This window comes from Anolis carolinensis, chromosome 6 (assembly GCF_035594765.1).
Source record: "Anolis carolinensis isolate JA03-04 chromosome 6, rAnoCar3.1.pri, whole genome shotgun sequence".
Lineage (NCBI taxonomy): Eukaryota > Metazoa > Chordata > Lepidosauria > Squamata > Dactyloidae > Anolis > Anolis carolinensis.
In genome coordinates this window covers 80,607,812-80,627,700 of record NC_085846.1, presented here as the reverse complement: position 1 = coordinate 80,627,700, position 19,889 = coordinate 80,607,812, and the positions used below count along the sequence as shown (strand labels likewise).

The window sequence follows — 19,889 nt, the reverse complement described above, 5'->3', positions numbered from 1 at the left end:
ATAACACACGATTGCATTGTGTATGCATGGTCAGTTTTAATGTTCATAAATATTTATCTAGGGTTGTGGCTTTTGTATACACTATGCTTTCAGGAATGGTAAAACTCAGTGGCATAAGAAGCCATATAGAAGCTCATGCAGAGAAAATAATAGGAAGGGAAGGCAGTCATTTGATACCGTGGTAAAACACTGTATGACAAAGGCAGAATGATCCCTTTAGAGTGTCTGTTACACATCGTTTGGACCAAAATATTTTGGGCAGATGCTCATAGAATTAGTAATCTTGCTAAAGAAATTTGCCTTTCAACTTAATGCTGTGAAATGTCACACTGCTTACATGAATAAATTCTCTAAAAAGAGGTGATATTCTTTTGTATAATTTAAACCTAAGAATGCTGGTCTCATAGATGCAAATAGAAGTTCCAGCATCACTAGAGCAGAATTTGAAAGTATTAATGCTATACATCCATTTTCCCTATATTTTATTCTAAATTGTATTCCTAGTATGCCATGTTGACAAATGTTCATGAACTATACAGAGCAGAGTATTGTCCTTGACTAATTCTTTCTGTGTAAAAGTGCTTGAGATGATTAAATTAAATGGTGCAGTTCATATTGCCAACTCTGGAACATGGAAACAGTTTCATAATGATGTAGTCCCACACTGTAGGAATGCATATGTGGATAGCACGTCATTTGAGATAATTACATTTTTGGGGTTTTTTGTAAAGCAAATTCAAAGTGATTACTGTACAGTCCAATTTCAAACAACATCTCCCACCCACAGATCTGCTCCTAGACCTCATCAAAGCTGGTGACACATACAGAACTATTACCAATGCCTATATAAATACCGCATTGTTTCAGATATTGACGTACTATAGGAACTGCTACTTATTAGCAAACTCTCAGTAAAAGATCTGATTAAGCAATCAGCAATATTTTAATAAAATATTAAACAATTGGGAATGTAATAAATAAAGAAGGGGGGAGAGTCCCAAGTTACTGTAAATCCAACTAAAACATTGCATTTCTTTCATTTGACAGAAAAAAGTGAAAAAATATTACTTGTAATGATAAAAGAGAGTGTCTGCATGTCTGTCTGTGGCAACTGTAACTCTTCAGGACATTGTGCTAGGGGCCTTGAAATGTGAATAAACATATCATACTGGTGACAGCAGGGACAAGTGGTTATGCTTAGCTTGGTACTGGAAAGTGATAGGCAAAGCAGCAAGCACATCTTGAATTAAGTAGTTTAGTTTTCCTGAGATTTATGGAGGGAGAGAGAAGAAGCCAAGTCCAATTCCATCAGTTGTTGAGAGTCTGTTCCTCCATGTTCCACATGCCACTGTTATGGATCCCTTGTTGTCCGAGTATGATAGCCTTCCAAGTGTAGTGTCTTGGCAGTGGATACATAGGTGACTGTAGAGCCCTATTCTTGACCCGGATGTTCTTCCACAGTGAGGACATCGGTTTCCAGGTGGAAGGACGTCCTGGTCAGGGTTGGGTTGACGCACCTTCCTATTGGCCCTCTTTCGCCCTCCATTTGTGCCTCTTCAAATTCCACAGTGAAGCTGGTCACAGCTGACTCCTAGCTAAAATGCTCAAGGGCCAGGGCTTTGCAGTTCTTGGTGTCTGTGCCACGATTTTTAAGGTTAGCTTTAAGTCCATCTTTAAGTCTCTTTTCCTGTCCACCAACATTCTATTTCCCGTTCTTCAGTTGGGAGTATAGTAACTGCGTTGGGAGACAGTGATCGGGCATTCGGACAATGTCGCCAGTCCAGCAGGGTTGATGGCATAGGAGCATCGTTTCAATGCTACTGGTCTTTGCTTCTTCCAGCAATTATCTGATGGTTCATAGAAAAGCGCCAGTTCATGTACCATCATGTCATATTCCATTTTGGCATTGATATAGTCTAATATACTATAACCCATACTTGTCATATTAAAGTGAGACCAAAGCTTCAGATGTGCTGAAGACACTTCCTGATCTCTCTTCAAAGAATGGTCCAATGGGGAGGCAGGCAGGGAGTTAAGAAATGTATGCCAAGTGTGCATAGAGCAGCTGTTCCTTGTTACTAAGCGACAGCACTTTGTACCCAGGGCAGATGTCAGGAAATCTAAGACTCTGTATTACCTCCTTGAAGAAAAAAGAGTTAGGTATCCTTACTATTGCAGCAAAGTCTGCACATACCCTTCTCTGATGGAAAACTAAACTCTCCTACTATTCATCAATAGTAACCACCCTTTCTAGTGAATTAATTTTCTAAACCACATTATGTTATAACTGTTAACTTACCAAGGGGTTACCAGTCTTTTAGTAGTATAACTGCTGTTATGATGATTATTTATTCCTATTATTATAATTATAATTAATAATATATTTGTTTATATCCTGCTTTTCCCCTCCATATGGAGACTCAAAGTGGCTCACAATTAAAAGCATCTCAGTACAACTTAAGGTAAAGGTAAAGGTTTTCACCTGACATTAAGTCCAGTTGTGTCTGACTCTAGGGGGTGGTGCTCATCTCTATTTCAAAGCCAAAGAACTTTGAAATTTAAAAGCTGTTATCCATAGACACCTCCAAGGTCATGTGGCCGACATAACTACACGGAACGCCGTTACTTTCCCACCAGAGCAATACTTATTGATCTACTCACATTTGCATGTTTTCGAACTGCTAGGTTGGCAGAAGCTGGGGATAACCGTGGGAGCTTACCCCGCTCCCCTAATTCGAACCGCCGACCTTTAAGTCAGCAAATTCAGCAGCTCAGCGGTTTAACCCACTGTGTCAGCAGGGGGCTCTTCAGTACAACTTAAAATATACAAATATCAAAGCAGTATTAAACAACATTAATATTAAAACAATCCAGGTTAAAACCATAAAAGCATATAAAATCTCATGACAAAATCACAGCAGCCCTTGATGGTCTCAAACACTTTCATATTTAAAAGCCTGCCTGAAAAGAAAGGTTTTAGCCTGCCGCCGGTCAGACAGCAAGGAGATGGCCATTCTGGTTTCCCTGGGCAGGGAGTTCCAGAGTCAAGGGGCAGCCACTGAGAAGACCCACACTCTCGTTCCTATGTCTTGTCCTTATCACAGAATTGGGACTTACAAAAATTCAAATAAATGCAGAGAAAAACTCATACAAAGGCATGAGTAAATATACAAAAAGCTTTGTTAAATTGCATTAGATTATGTATAAATTTAAAACCATTTAAAACAAATGTATTATCAAAATTGTGTTCAAGTTGTTTCTGACTCTACATCAACCATCTCACAGAGTTTTCTTGGCAAAATTTGTTCACATGTGGGTTCCCTTTGCCCTCCTCTGAGGCTGAGAGTGTGTGACTTTTTAAAACAGGCTTTCCCTAAATATACAGCAAATGTCAGCAGGACAATTCAGAGGGTATGTTTAGGCTTACGAAGACTATATTAGGGTACAGGATGAAACATACTACTTGCCCAAGCATATATTTGAGGATTAGCATAGGCTTGAAGGGGTTTCAAGGAAAGAACTCTCTTGTGCCATCTTTATTTTTCAGGAAACTGTGGCAGCATTGGGCAATAGAGATAATGTCAACTTCAGCTTATGGTGACCACATGAATCAGGGTCCTCCAAGTCACCCTATTATCAATAGCTCTGCAAGATTCAGGGCCATGGTTTCCTTGATGGAATCTATCCATCTGTAATGTGGTCTCCTTTTCATTCTGCTTTCTATCTTAACAAGTATTATTATCTTTCCTAATGAATCATGTCTTCTCAGGACAACAGACTTGGCTTAGCTATGTGAGCATGTCCTTTATAAACACACATACCTAATGAGTTTGGAAAAATATATTTTGACTACACTTCCCAGCATGTGCTGGCAAGGAAATCCTAGCAAATATGGTCTCTAAATTTACTGTTTCCAATTCTCAAAGCTCCCATGCTGCGGGTTATGCAGAGGAAGAGCATTGTGCTCATCCACCAAAAAGAATAACAAGAGTTTGCAATAGAAGAAAGTCAGATGACATAATTCACAGCTCTGTGAGTGCTGTGATATGGTCTCTTATCCGTTCCCATGTATGAGAGCTGTGACAGCTCTGTAGACAGAAATGAATGTGCTGATGATGTGAACTCTATTTAGTAAGTAGGAAAGACCTTATATCAACAGTCCTGTATGAGAATAACCACATAGATAGGGATCTGCTGGGCTGAGAGAATAGTGTGTACTGGACTGATTCAATAATGCCGTAGCTTTTTCTGCAGCAAAAATTGTGCATATGCAAAGAAAGTGTGTGCCTTTGTAAGAGCCTTAGAACTTAATTTTTAATAGCTGAAAGAAGGAAGAAATGAACAAAACTATATTTTGTGGGGGTTCTCTTTAAATGACATGTCCTCTAAACTCAGTGTTATTATTGTTAGTTATGTCTGGCTAGGAAACGCCAAAAACTTCCAACATTCCTCAGCCTACTGGCTGTGGATTTTAGGTGTTGTCATCCAGAAAGTAACTTTTGCAGCTGCTAGAAGGAAAAAAAATGCTTATATGGCACATATACTCTAAATATAGACACATTCTGTCTGAGCCTTCCAACTTTTAGCAGTCTGGACATTTGTTATCAGCTCAAATACTGGTCCCAGCTGCTGTGAGTCAAAACCATCCTGTGGCAGGCATGTTAAATCTGGCAGGAAATATACTTTGCATTAACTAGCCTACAGTTGGATCCACCGTGCAGCTTAACGGAGGAGCTGGATTTAAACTGGAATTCTAAGCATGCTGACTTCAAAGCCAGTGCCACTGAAATCAGCAGGGATGCATCTAGAGTAAATCAGCCCAGCTTCAGAGAGATCCCTGTGCAGAAACAGACTTCCGCACATACAGCCAATCTGGATTTAGATGCACATCTGTGGAGGCATATCTTAATGTTGATCAGTTGGACTGCCTGAATCTTTCCTTTGATGTAGAGGTGGAAATTCATAATCATATGAGAACCCAATTAAAGATGGATCCAGGCCAGTGCATTCAATATTATAGTGCTGGCATGATTTAATCTTGCCTGAGTTTTGAACAGTTTTGATTGAAATCGGGATAAAGGGAAAGTTATTTTACTCTATTTTTAAGTTTTGCAGCCTGGAAAGTTTAGCAGCCTATATTATTGTGGTCAGGCATAATAAACATGTAGCAAATATTTCTTTTTTATAAATAAATGTATAAAATAAACATGTTTATTGTACACCTGCCTACCTATACACATTGTTTCTTTGTAGAAAATAGCCTCTGACAGTGGCACAAGATGATTGAAAAGGCAAGCTGCATGGATGACTGAAATTTTGTGTGTGGTAATTGTAGCAAAATGGAGTCTGCCTTCAACTTATCAGAGTCACACACCTGAGCGTTGAGGCTTATATCTTAATGATACACAATGCACTGAATATTTGTCCTTGGGATAGCACCAGAATAAATTCAAAATAACTCTTCTGAAAGGATTCATGCTCAACATAAGCCTGCATTTTGGAATATCATATCTGCTACATTGCATAATGACGCACCTTACGTAATGGGATTTTTATAATTCAAATGACATCAGTACAAAGGCAGAGTATTACTAGAAATAACAGTGTCTTACTAGAACATGTGACTTTGCTTATTAGTGCTGCAGACATATACTAAATAATAGCAGTTGCATAGCTAAATGTGTCTATAGCAGTAATCCATAAACAAAGAAGTGGCTTTGGCAAACCAGCCATGATATCAGCACTTATTAAATGGTTTATGATATAATCTGTTGGCAGCCTAACTGAAAATGCAAACGAATGATGTAAAATATAATAGAATACATACTATAAATAATGTTTACTTTTTAAAACATAATTTAATTCTGCTTTTTTCGTGTCAGGAGCGACTTAAGAACTGCAAGTCGCTTCTGGTGTGAGAGAATTGGCCGTCTGCAAGGACGTTGCCCAGGGGACGTCTGGGTGTTTTACCATCCTGTGAGAGGCTTCTGCTCTGGGCTATCTTGTAGGTATTTGGTTTTATCTATAGAACAAAAAAGTAGCATCTCTAAGTGTTTTGCACTCACTCTAAATTCAGTAATGTGTAAGTAGTTAGAGAACTGCATTCCTAATGTCTGATTAAAGTCTGCTTCATTATGTAGAAGTAAAAGAACTTGGTTTGTGACTTTCTGTGATGTCAAACTGCTAAAGAAGATAACATACTGGTGGGACAATGATGATAGCACCAAAGAGATCTGTATTCTGGTACAAAGTTTAAAACTCCCTGCTTATCAGCTAAAGAACAGGATTTATTTAACAATGGAGTTCGGTGAATATCACAGCAACGGAATCTTGAGAAATCATTTAAATAGAAGAGGAGAAGCAAGCATGTGTGTTGTAATTCACTTAGAGGAGTAAATGAATTCAGACAGCATTCATGTCTACAATTTATTGCATTTGTAAAATGTGACGACAGTGTAAGACTCTTGGAAATTGCAACACTTGATCTTACTGAGATTGGTCATATATTCAGGTTTTCAAATAAGAATCATATATCTCCACGAGGTCGATATGCCATACTGTTGTTGTTTGCTTTCATTATAGAAAATTAAATTAAGCCTCCCTTCTTAAGAAGCTGTCATGACAAATTTCTCTAAAATACTTTAATAGTTGCTATACTGTGCATATCTTTATAGTGTATTTTATTTATTCAGTCCTTATTTATTTATTAACAGTACTTAGAACTCAGTTTCAGCACAAGTTGAAAAGTCAGTGCATCAAATTTTAAAAATCCAAAGTACAAGAACAAAATCAAAACACCTTTGTTTAGAAAGTTAAAAACCAATAAAATAGTAAAAACTACTATGATTTTCATTTATGCATGTCTACTGAAAAGCCACTCTAATAGTTTATATCTATCCTTTGCATTGAATAGTATTGCCTGTACATTACTTGCATAGTTCCCATGTAGTAGTAGTTTCAGCCAGTAGTAGTTTAAAGTAGTAGTTCTCAATCTGTAGATCCCCAGGTGTTTTGGCCTACAATTCCCAGAAAGCCCAGCCAGTTTACCAGCTGTTAGGATTTCTGGGAATTGAAGGCCAATACATCAGGGGACCCACAAGTTGAGAACCACTGCTTTAGAGAGAAAGACATTTTCATTCCTCTCTGTTTAGCATGGAAACCAAGAAAACTGGCCAAAAAGAAGTGAGATATCCTATGCTTGTTTCCAGCTCTAACTGCAGTTGTTACATTAGCCAGCTCACTCTCTTGCATAAGGATCTTGGTAACTAAGCATCTGCAATTCGGCCAAAAGGCATGCTGTTTCAGGGTCCATTTTTGGCTGACCCCTCATTCTGTTTACCAGGAAGTTAATCGAATCGGGAGATTCGGCCCATTGGCGACAATGGGAAACTTTAAAGGCTCAGTCCTCAGCCATTTTACGACCTATCCGCATGAAACCCATTTACAACTGCAGGCCTGCCAGGTTTCAGAATAATTCACCAATCTACTGATTTTTCAGAATTATTTTAAGTTTTTACCATAACATTTTTAAAAATAAGACAAACTGCAAGAAAGGGTTCTGGGAATTGTAGTCGCTGGATGTGTCCATTTCAGCCAATCACAGCATGGACATAACCAGGTCTTTCACTGGCTGACAAACAGAGAGAGAGAGAGAGAAAGAAACTTCAACTCCCATCATGCTCCAAGAGGAACTCAGATACTTTTAAATGCCCACCCCATGCAAGTGCTGCTGGGAAAGTGAGTTCCCAGCAAGGCCCTCTCCGCAGGAGGAGCCTAGGGAACTTTTCCACTGCCAGGGAGGGAGAAAAGACAGTGCAGGATCTTATCCAAGAGCCTGCGGCAAACCCTTGACTCAGGTATAGTGCAAACTGAACTCCATCCTCTCCAGTAGTCGATATATCCAGCTCTCCTGATCAGTTTTGCCCAGCTTTTTGGTTCCCTCTTCCCCGTTCTATTTTCAGGGGATTACACAAAACAGACCCCTAAATATTATAAAACACTTTCAGTCAAACTGATCCAGGCCCAAGCCTAGTGGTAATCTGGTGCTACAAAATAGGCAATTCAGTATAATGTGGACAAATTGTGATTTAGTTTGTAACTGTAAGGTATCCGTGCTACAGGCTTTGGTGGCGGAGGATATATAACATAGGCCAACACACATTTTGATGCCCCAAATGTTAGGTCCCTTTCTGAGCATATTTAACTTTCTGATTCCAAAAACGGCACTGGTTTCCCCCTATCAGCTCTAATTTCTGAAATACAGAACATATGTCATATACCAGATACTATCAGCTTGCCCATAGAAAACCAAAATAACTGTTTCTTTGCAACTAAAGCTGATGTGGTCTATCCAATGCAATTTCCTGACTCAGCGATCCAAGTAACACCAGGAACAGGCCTTGAAGCCAAGACACCTATATATTTTCTCTCTCGTTGGACTGTGTAATCTGTAAGATAACAAATGAAATGTGCCTCAGTGACTCATATGAATTATATTGTCATATCTGTAGGAAGATTTCAGAAAGTGAATTATCCATTGTTGTGACTGTGTAGAACAAGAATGAACAGTTTGTAGCTTCCATATGTTGTTGCAGTGTAACTGTCCTCATCACCATTGGTTGTGCTGGCTAGGACAACTCCAGCAACTTCTGGAGACCACAGGTCTCTCCTTGGTGTGAAGCATCAAGGGTCTGAAGGTATGGAGGTGTATACTGTACAGAAATCTTAAACATGGTGTCAATATGGTAGTTTGGGATTCTAAAAAGATACCAATTGGTGACTGGGTTCTGAAACTGACCCAATATTTTTCTAACCTTGCAATCACTTATCTTCAAGCTTAACGTTCTTGCTTTTTCTCCATATCTTGACTTGTCTCTAGGCTATCAAACTTGGCAGAAAGTGAATCACTGATGTTAATGTCTTAAGAGGCTTTTTTATGAACCCAGTTGAATCTTCTCTAAAACATATGGCGATAATCCATGCAATTACTCATATAAGTTATAACCCAATCCTTTGTGTGCAGTCAGACTATCCAGTGTATATATCATCCATGCCAGTCCTTATAGACTTAAATGGCCCCATCCACAAACAGGGGGCAAGGTATCTTCAGTCCTAGGTAATTCCAAAGTTTTAAAAACTTTTTTTCAGCTTTAGAGAATACACTCTAGAGTTGAGGATCTAAAACAGTGGTTCCCAACCTTTGGCCCTCCAGGTGTTTTGGACTTCAGCTCAGTTTTGGTCTTCAATCCCCAGAAATCCTAACAGCTGGTAAGCTGGCTGGGATTTCTGAGAGTTGAAGTCCAAAACACCTGGAGGCCCAAAGGTTGGGAACCACTGATCTAAAACGTATTAATGAGTACTGAGCTGTTTTGTCAGATAAGGTGAAAACATGGGGAAACTGAATGCAGAAATTGCTGTTGTATTATTATAATTATATTAAGCAGGCTGGCTAGAGGATTGTAGAATCTGTATTTGAAAGAGGAATCTTTACAAGCCTTAGCTGAAACATGAATATATTGATTTAGGAAACACTCTGGTTGGTTGGTTGAAACACTGAACAGGAATATTTTTTTAAAGGTCTAGCTTGTACAGAACTATTTGTCAGTGATACCTACATAACACTCTCAACAACTGGATTGGAGGAAGAAGCATCAGACAAATAGGAGGACTCTGTCCTTCAGTATAACTTCTGTTTGTCAATATGAGTTCCCATGCTTTAGTGAATTTAGTCAAGTGTAAGGTAAAAGTTTCCCCTGACGTTAAATCCAGTCATGTCTGACTCTGGGGGTTGGTGCTCATCTCCATTTCTAAGGCGAAGAGCTGGCGTTGTCCGTAGACACCTCCAAGGTCATGTGGCCGGCATGACTGCATGAAGCGCCGTTACCTTCCCGCCGGAGCAGTACCTATTGATCTACTCACATTGGCATGTTTTTGAACTGCTAGGTTGGCAGAAGCTGGAGCTAATAGTGGGCGCTCATTCTGCTCCCGGGATTTGAACCTGGGACCTTTTGGTCTGCCAGTTCAGCAGCTCAGTGCTTTAACACACTTTGCCACTGGGGCTCCAATATTAGTCAAGAGTACCTTGTGTATATATGCATTTGTTTCTATGTTAGTCAAGTTACACATTATAGTTAGCATCTACTCCTGAAATAATTAGTAGAAATATTGAAATAATCTATTACTTAATTACTTTAAAAACAGAGCCCCCCAAAATTCTTAATTTAATGCAGTGCACAGAACTGCTAGTAATCCTTTCAAGTGCTACCAGATTTTCACTTCCATGGGATATGAAAAGGAAGAGATTTTTAGCTCTGCAAGATTAAACAATCATTGGGATTTAAAGGCTTAATCCGTTGGTGTTTGTACTGGAATAGCTCACCAAGTCTCCAGCTCTAAGTGCAATTGGATGCAGCATTAGAGCCATTTATGAAAAAAAATGCTCCCAAATAGAAGTGATCTATCTTTTGAAATGTGTTGTGGTGTAAAGCTGTCCTACTGCCTGTATTTCTTTCTTTACTGTCTGGCAGGATAACACTGCTGGGGGGAGGGAAGAGAGAAGGGGGAGTTGTGCTGTACATGAATCCCATCTATTGTTTGAGACACACGTCTGCTTTAAAGAAGTATCACAAAGAGGACCGTTACTTATTCAGATGCAAAAGCTCCTTCCATCACACAAGACAGCCCATTCAAGTCACATGCCAGAGGTCTCTGCAGAATGGGCTGCCGCAGCTGCTTCAAATCTGCTGTCTAACATTAGAAGCAGTTGGACAAACCTGACAGTAGTCAGCCTCCCGGGCTCCGCAGAAGACAGGCAAAAGATCTGGGAACCAAGCACAATGTTTGCCGAGGAGCTGTGGCTGGAAAATGAGAAAGCTTGCACCGTGGTTCACAAATCTAAGCGAGGAAGGAAGCGCCAAGAGCTGCTGGCAGTGGCACTGGGGGTTAAGATGGGAGTCAAAGGGGCACTTCTGTGGCAACCACTGAAACTCTTTGCCTATTCGCAGATCACATCTTTGGTCCGGAGAGCTGCGTTAACACAAAATGACAACTATTTCAACTATGAAAAAGCACACAACTTTAAGGTAAGAACATCTATTGACTCCAAGCTTGTGTGTGTGTGTTTAAACTCAAGTTTTGTTGCTTTCATTCAGTTGTTATTTCTTTTACCTATCCTCAATCCATCTAATATGAAATAATTTGTTCCATACTGTATTATAACATTTGTTTTAAACTTTGTGGTACAAATAAAAGGTCCCGAAGAAAGAGAACTGGAGAAAGGGAAAGAGAATTCAGTTACTTAGAATCAGTGGATCTCACTGAAATATGCTCCTGGTGTCCTTAAATCTCATTGAAAGCAATGGTGCTTACTAACCCTAAGTATACATGGATGTAACTAAGTCTCATTGAAAACTGTTCCTTAGTATGCATGGTAGCTGGACACAGGACAGAAGCCTTACATTTGTAAACAAAATCCTTTGATTTATGATTCGTCTGTAACATAAGCAATTGTAACATGATATACATTCAAAATTTGATAAGAATGTCTCTGCCCAGTCTTTAGTTTTGCTTGTGGCAGTAGCTCATGATATTCATTCATTTCAAACCAAAGGGTTGTGGAGTGTGATATCAACACAGAGTAATGTAGTGTCATTGTCTAGTATCTTCAATTGGGTTCTATGTGCCAATAAATATTCTTCAGAATCCTGTTCAACTTGCTCCTGGAGAAATCTTTTTCTCCTGCTTGTCTAATATTTGAAGCTATTACATGTATGAGGAGGCTTCCATGGTGCTGGTTTATCTCCACAGAGATCCTTTCTCTCCTTCTTCCCATCAATTGCTGAGATGATGTGTTTGCATATAGGAGGTGACTCATTCTGACAAGCTTAGCTTCCAGGCATCTTGATCTATGTCTTTTGTGGGAAGTGCTGCATTTTTTCAGGATGGAGACATTCTGCAAAGACTGCAGCTTGTTTTCAGTATGTATCCAAAGTCCTATTCAGTGTGCTTCATAAATGGGCAGAAAACAATCCACATGTTCTGCTTTAACACTTTCTTTGCCAGGAAATTATGGCTATGTTCGCAATTATTCAAAAGCAACCCAACTTCTAATAATCTAGTAAAGAATCTTTTACAAAGGGGTGTGTGTGTGTTGAAACTACACCCCATCTCTAGCTGGAACAGATAGTGGCTATTGCAGAGTACACTGTTACAGAGTCCAAAGTCATATATTGTGAGAAAATAATATTTTAACATTAGATATATTAGTATGTTATCTACAAATCCAATTACAAAGCCTTCCCTTTTAGTGCATCTCCAGTCATGAACAACACAGGGTTTTTTCTTTCCCTTAGGCTATATAAAAACATGTGAATTAAATGTTTAAATGTTTCTCAAGAATCTCTTGTGATCTTTTATCGTAAAGCCAGTGCTTTTTCCAAATGGAAAAGGAGACTCTTCCTTCTCTCTTCCTTGAAAGCATCCCTAACAATGTTCAGATTTCCCCCTAGTCATCATTTTATATGAAAAATGATTTCACTTTAGCCAGAAAAATATTTTCTCATGACTTGGGCATATTTTCCACGCTGACCTATACATTCTTGCTTTCCTCTTCGAAATTCCCCTTCTTTGGTCTTTGATTTAAAATTGGATGTGTGCCCAGAACCTTTTATTTGTTCACTCTGACTGTTCTACATACCCTCTTGCTTCCTGTTTGAAAAGAGCTATAATTTAGCTGGTAAATCATATGATTCACTTTCCAAACTTTAAATGCATGACTTCAGAGCTGGATGTTTAGAGGTTTTTTAAATGCCTAACGTGGATTTTAAGAAGTGCTTTGAATATCTGAAAAGATCAAGAAAATTGTACATTGAAACAAATGCCTCTTCAGTGTACAAAAACACAATCTGATGTGATTTTTTTAATGTCAGGAGCAACTTGAGAAACTGCAAGTTGCTTCTGGTGTGAGAGAATTGGCAGTCTGCAAGTACGTTGCCCAGGGGACGCCTGGAAGTTTTGATGTTTTACCGTTGTGGGAGGCTTCTCTCATGTCCCTGCATGGAGCTGGAGCTGATAGAGGGAGCTCATCCGCTCTCCCTGGGTTGGACTCAAACCAGCAACCTTCAGATCAGCAACCCAACCTTCAAGACATTAATCCTGCCGGCACAAGGGTTTAACCCACTGCGCCACCGGGGGCTCCATATCTGATGTGATACCTATATACTAAAATTTTGCAAATTATTTTGCCCAAATATAACACATTTGCAGATTTGAATTTTGTTGCATAATATTTATTTATGCCCATTTTTGGAATGACTTTTTGTACTAAAGAGACAATGAAAGCAACTATTAAAAGCTCATCAAAATGTAATAAAAGAGCATGCTAAAATAAATCTACCAGTAGTGGGCCACTGCTTTCTCTCTAGAGGTTGATCCACAACTTCTATGCCACAAACCAAAAAGGCCCTTGTATTTGTTCCCCTTCTTGTTTGTTCTCACCTCATACAATATGATGAAACCAATAAAGACATTGGCCAACCAAAACAAAATCTTGCTTTCTTGATTTTTGGGCCTGTTCCTGGTACTATTTGAGGTACTGATTCAGACAATTGTGTTGGGGAGGCTGCATCAGCCCTAGATATTGACAAGCAGATGGTGACAGGTAGATGGCATTTGTTCTGTATTTCAAAAACTAGAGCTGATAACGGCAAACCAGTGCCATTTTTGGAATTAGCTGATCAAATAAATCCAGAAACCGGTCTAATATTTGAGGCACCAAAATGTGTGTTGGTCAGAGGAATAGAATAAAATTTTGGGGTAGAGTCAGAAAGAGAATTGACTTTAAAGCTCAATGCCAAGACCTTGGTCTGAGTCTGGATATTAATCAATAATGATTTTCCTTTGCAAAGGACTGGAGCATTATGCTATGATCTTCTGGCTTCTGAGCTGTCTCATTGGGTAGCCCTGCCTAGGATCTAATAAGATTATGATTATTTAGGCCATATCAATGGAGTAGTGCCTCTATTCTGAGTTTACCAATTTCTTTTTTAAAAGCATATAGTGCATGATCCTCTCCCCAAAATAGGTTCAGCACCTTTGACATCTCCTTTAAAGTTTAGACTACAATCCAGACCTGAATTATCCCATTGACATTTGAGCCACCAGCTGTCACAAGGCATGAGGAATTCCTGGTCTTTTAATGGAGATTAAATATCCATCCCAAGTCATGACCATTCCCTTTATTCAAAAGCTATGTTTATAGCCAAAGAAGCAAATGACTGAGGCTAAAAGTAAATGTGTGTGTTTTGTTAGATTCAGCATTGACTGATCCACTAATGGAGAGCCAGCCCATTTGTAGGGCCTCATCTACACTGCCATATAATGCAGTTTCAGAATGCAGATTAACTGCATTGAATTATATAGCCGTGTAGACTTATATTATCCGGTTCAATACACTTGAATCTTCATTTTATGAGTCTACACCGGCTGTTAGGAAGTTGAAGTCCAAAACACCTGGAGGGCCAAAGTTTGCCCATGCCTGGTCTACACTGGCCATTATAATCAGTACAAACTGCATCATATGGCAGTATAGATGGGACTCATATCCCCATGGATTCACTACTGGCTGCTCTCCTCTTGGTTCTTCAGCATAGATCATAGATTTCAGTTAATTTGTGCAAAACATATCAGTGAATAAATTGTGTTTATCAGTTATCAAATATAAAACTTAGTTTTTTATGAGTATGTATTTAGTAGTAATCTAGTTCAACTGTTCACTATTCCAGTTCTCTGTGGAAGATGATTAAAATAACATGTTATTTCATAGAGATAAGAAGCATTCCAGTCCCTTGTTTTGGAACTCTTTAAAAATAGCTGTGCCATAGAAATGAATGCATATGCTGAGGGGAAAATAGTTCATGACATAGAGTCCATCAGAATGTTTGGCATGTGCTATTTTCAAGGAACACACAATAAAAACATTTGTTTGCAACCATACCCCACTTGGGATAAAGTCACTCAAAAGGTCACATTGTTTTTGAATAACTAAATATCAAAAAATCTCTGTTGGATGGAGACAAAAATAAGAAATAGGTCCAGTAAATACTTACAACATTACAATAATATTTGTTCCTTGCCCGCCTCTTCTTACGAATTAAGGTGAAGAAGGGAATAGACACACAACTCAGTTAAACGAGCATAACATCAGTTAAAAAAAATACATATTAAAAACAATCCATTCATAATTTTAAAACTTGTAATTTAAAAAGCATCTGGATAAGGTTTTCAGGAGGATATGATCTTTAATGCTGTTTTAAATGCAGACATAAATGTCGGAGTTTTTCTGGCAGGTCATTCCATAATTTGGGGGTGGTTGATGATAAAGTCCTCTTGTTAACATTTCCAGCATGGTGGTAGCTGTCTGAAATAGGAAGACCTGAGTGTATGGGACAGATTATACAGGAGAAGGTGATCTCTTAGATAATCTTGAAGCAACCCATGTAGGGCTTTAAAGGTGACAACCAACACTTTGTACATTGCCCAGAAACTAATTGGCAGCTGGTGGACTGATTTTAATATAGGTGCGATATAATCACTCCTAGATGTACCAGTAACCATTTCAGATGGCCACATTTTGCACTAATTGAAATTTTCAAATTTGGTACAGTTTTCACTGCATTGTGAAAGTCCAGAGTTGAGGTTATCAATGCATGCACTATCATCTTTAGATACTCCTATCTATCAGAGCTGCCATTTTGAGTAACAGATCCAGAAGAAACGCCAAGGTGTGAACAAGGAAGCAAATTGTAGAAATTCCTCTCTCTCTCTCTCTCTCTCTCTCTCTCTCTCTCTCTCTCTCTCTCTCTCTCTCTCTCGGTAAAAACAAGTTTAAATTGCAGCAGATGATAAAATAATTCCCACTTTTATGTAATGTGAAAAATATTAAGTACAGATAATTTTACACCAATTAAAAAGTCCACACACCCTCTAAATTTAGTGATGGTTTTTATAGGAGGGATACACACAACTTAAATGTAATACACTTGGCTAACTGCAGGTATAAAAATACCCTAGGATTCTCTTCCATAGTATTATATGGATACAGAACAGATAGCCAATTAAATGATAGATAGCAAACAAATGTCATTGAATTCTTTGATATGGTACATACATATAAATATCTATTTTAACTTTTGTTTCTGAGTATCCTGTTATATTTCACTGTTATGGATTTGTTGGCTTATGTGTTCTGTTATTCTAAAACTATCCTGCGTAAAAGGGCTATATAGTTTATTTGAAAATGTAATGAACAGACAAATCACTTGGGTGGATAGGAGAGGCTTATGATAGAATAACCATCACATTTTGTTAGCTCACTGCAACCAATGCATGTGATGAGGAAGATCATATATTTAATTTGTTCCCCACTGATTCCAATGGCAGGAAAATGATTAGTCGAGACATTTTCGACCCTTTAAGGGTTGTTGTGAGGAGAAGAAGGCTAGATCTTCCGCAACTGCCTCTGATATCTCCTCAACACCCATATACTGCCAATAGGACATTTACATCAATTGAACCTCCATGCATATCTTGATGGTTCCAGGGGTCTCAAGCTGCAAAATTACAATCCTGTAAGTGGGCTTTTCACTTCACTAACAGGACACCAGGGAAATCTTAGAGTTGGAAGAGACCACATCCAGTCCAACGCTCTTCTATGATAGAATACAAAAACAGGGCATTCCTGAAAACTGCCTGTCCTGGTCTTGTTTAAAAACCTTCAAAACCCACTATACTCTGAGACAGCATATGCCACTGTCAAGCACCTCTTGCCATCAGGACATTTTTCCTGATGTGTCCATGGGATCTCTTTTCCTGCAGTTTGAATCCATTGTTCCGTGTCCTGGTCTCTAAAGTCACCCCCTCCTCAATAAGATATCCTTTCAAATACATGTCTATCATGTCCCCTCTCAACCTTCTCTTCTCCAAGCTAAACATACTCAACTCCCTAAGCCGTCCCTAACAAAGCTTGGGTTCCAGGCATTTTACCATTTGGGTTGCCCTTCTCTCAACACATTATAGATTGTCAATATCCATCATTTTTGAAACACTCTTCAGCTAGTCAAATGCCCGTAATGAGATTGCCCCCCACCCCCACCCCAAGTGTCTAAAATAAAGAGCTTTTTTGAAAGCAGGTGGAAGGAAGAAAGAAACATTTTAAAGACTTGCTGACAGAACTATAGCTTTTACTTGCCTAAAGTGGTTGTATATATCAGGCTTTATCCAATACGTTTATCTGAGCATCATTTGCATCTAGTAGAGAATGCTGAAATTGCAAAATTCTCCTGAAATTCTACAAAGAGCTTAAATTCTTTTGTAGTTTGAAATGTCATTTATACTGACTTTGCAAAGTCTCATTTGTGCTAAATAGTCCTTTTGTATCTCTACAACCTTCAGAATGGATTGGCATTTTAAGCATGCATTCATCCTTTCTGAATGGCTGATACTAACTTTTTGATATGCAGAATTCTACGATTTCAGCATACAAAATGTCCAATTTCATAATTCATTTCATTTAAATGCCCAGCCCTGTGAAGACTTTTAGAGTAGCTTCTTCATGTTTGCTCTAAATGAAAGCAATTGTGGCCTCATTTGGATACGGTGCTAAACTATGGTTTCTCATTCCATGAATTCATCTTAGGTCTCTCCTCTCAATCTCTAGCACATCCACAGGGAAAAGATCAGAAGCGTTCACTTCTATTTTTAACTAACTGCTACCTATTTTTTATATCTGAATCAGGACAAATTGTGCTTAATATAGCTGTGATTTATTTAAACCAACTTCAGATCAGTTTGTGTGATAAAGGGCATGTGTCCTCACCAGAATAAATTGACTCTTTGAAGGACTGTTAGAGGACATTTAGATATCTGAAGGAATCTCCTATTTGAAGGGCTGTCCAGTCCATTCATCTTAAGCAGGGGTCCTCAAACTTTTAAAGCAGAGGGCCGGTCCACAACCCTTCAGACTGTGGAGGGGCCGAATTATCATTTGGAAGGAAAAAAAACAGAACAAATTCCTATGCACACTGCACATGTCTTATTTGTAGTGCAAAACAGCAACAACAATGAAAGAACAATACAATATTTAAAAATGAAAACAATTGTAACCAACATAAACCTATCAGGATTTCAATGGGAAGTGTGGGCCTGCTTCTAGCCAATGAGATAGTCAAGTTAATTAGGATTGTTGTTGTTGTGTGCCTTCAAGTCATTTCAGACTTTGGGCGAGCCTAAGTCTAAAATTATTTATTTATTCATTTACTACATTTATTTACTACATTTATATCCCGCCCTTCTCACCCCGAAAGGGACTCAGAGCAACTGTATGTACATACGATATATTATTAGCATAGCACAATATTAGCATTATATATTACTATATTGAGCTATACCACTATACTGTAATATTATATGTAATATATAACATATAATTATTATTATATGGTATTATTATTAGTATTATATTATATAACGTTATAATATTATTATAAATATTATATGTATATACAATATATTATATTATTTAAAATGATATAAAGTATTATATTATAAAACTGAGGGCGGGGGCCAGGTATCCGGCCCCCGGGCCTTAGTTTGGGGACCCCTGATCTTAAGCATAAAGAACTGCAAAGGAAAGAAGAAGGAGCTTCAATGTAGTATATTAAAAGTTATAACCTGGAAAACGGACCATACAACATGGGTCATATGATTCCGTTCTTACCCACAAATGTGTTGCATATTTGTTTACATGCAAATTGTTGTATACAAATCTGTGCCCTATTTTGTCTTCTTTGGGTAGTGTATTTCCTCTTATTTCCATATGCATACGTGTGACTTTTTTCCCTGCACTATATTAGTTCATCTTAACCAAATTTAAATTTACCTGAACAAAAGTTAATCCTCATTGTTGGATACTACAATAAACTGTAGCCAATGGAAAAAGGGGAAGCTTTGCAGTGGGAAGAAAACACATGCAATCTGAGTTTCATATTAGATTAAAGCAAGCCTTACATTTTATATTTCTAGTCCATGGGAAATGGCGCTACAGCTGAAATTATTAGGCTTCAAATGAAAAATAATTACGGTTTCCTCTTAATGGCAAGATAAATAAATTATCTGTTACAGTGGCTTAAATAGTCACCAGCAAAATTACTATTTTACAGAGCTTCAAATCATGCCTAACATATCCTAATGATTAGTGTAGAACAATTTAAGAAGATTATAATATTACAGTTGTAATAATGATTAATGAACTCAAATGCATAGATCAGTCACTGAGTAAATCAAAACATTAAGAGTTTACTTTCAGGTGCTAACCAACCTCACAGGTCAAAGATATAATATAGCTTTCATAACAAGTGATGTTATGGACATCACTGGAGACTGTTCTCACAACCAGCTGTAAATCATACAGTTGTGGATCACTAAAATATCAAGTGATGTACATACAGTAAGAATCAGCTCTGTCTACTAACTACACTCTGCGATTTTAGCACATGTAAATAGAGCCGCAACTTGTGAAATTGTTATTGGATAATAAAATTAATACAGCTATACATTGTTGGTTTAATGAGGTTGTTACTGACACATCATGTTGGTATTAAAAGTTTGATGGCCTAATCTAGGAACGCCTGGCAGCACAGATATGCACATAGGTCTCTTTCACATACAGGGACATCTTTCATAAGGATTGAAACAGCCAACTGTGTTTGCTAAGGAAAGCATATGAAGACCAGTTGTATCTGTTTTCATAAACACAAAAGCCATTATTGATGAGAAGAGCTCTTTGTGCATTTTGTTTAATCAGAGTGGGCAAACTGTGCTTTGTTCATTTCCAT

The 19,889-nt window shown here is 38.2% G+C and overlaps 1 protein-coding gene across 2 annotated transcripts in view; it reads left to right on the top strand.

Annotated features, from left to right (window-relative positions):
- chn2 (chimerin 2) overlaps positions 1 to 19,889 on the top strand; it is a 178,695-nt gene that overhangs the window by 140,242 nt on the left and 18,564 nt on the right. For both annotated transcript variants that reach the window (XM_062958033.1, XM_008117029.3), the window contains one exon: positions 11,004 to 11,081. In XM_062958033.1, coding sequence (XP_062814103.1) covers positions 11,004 to 11,081 — 78 coding nt within the window. The remainder of the gene's footprint in view (positions 1 to 11,003; positions 11,082 to 19,889) is intronic.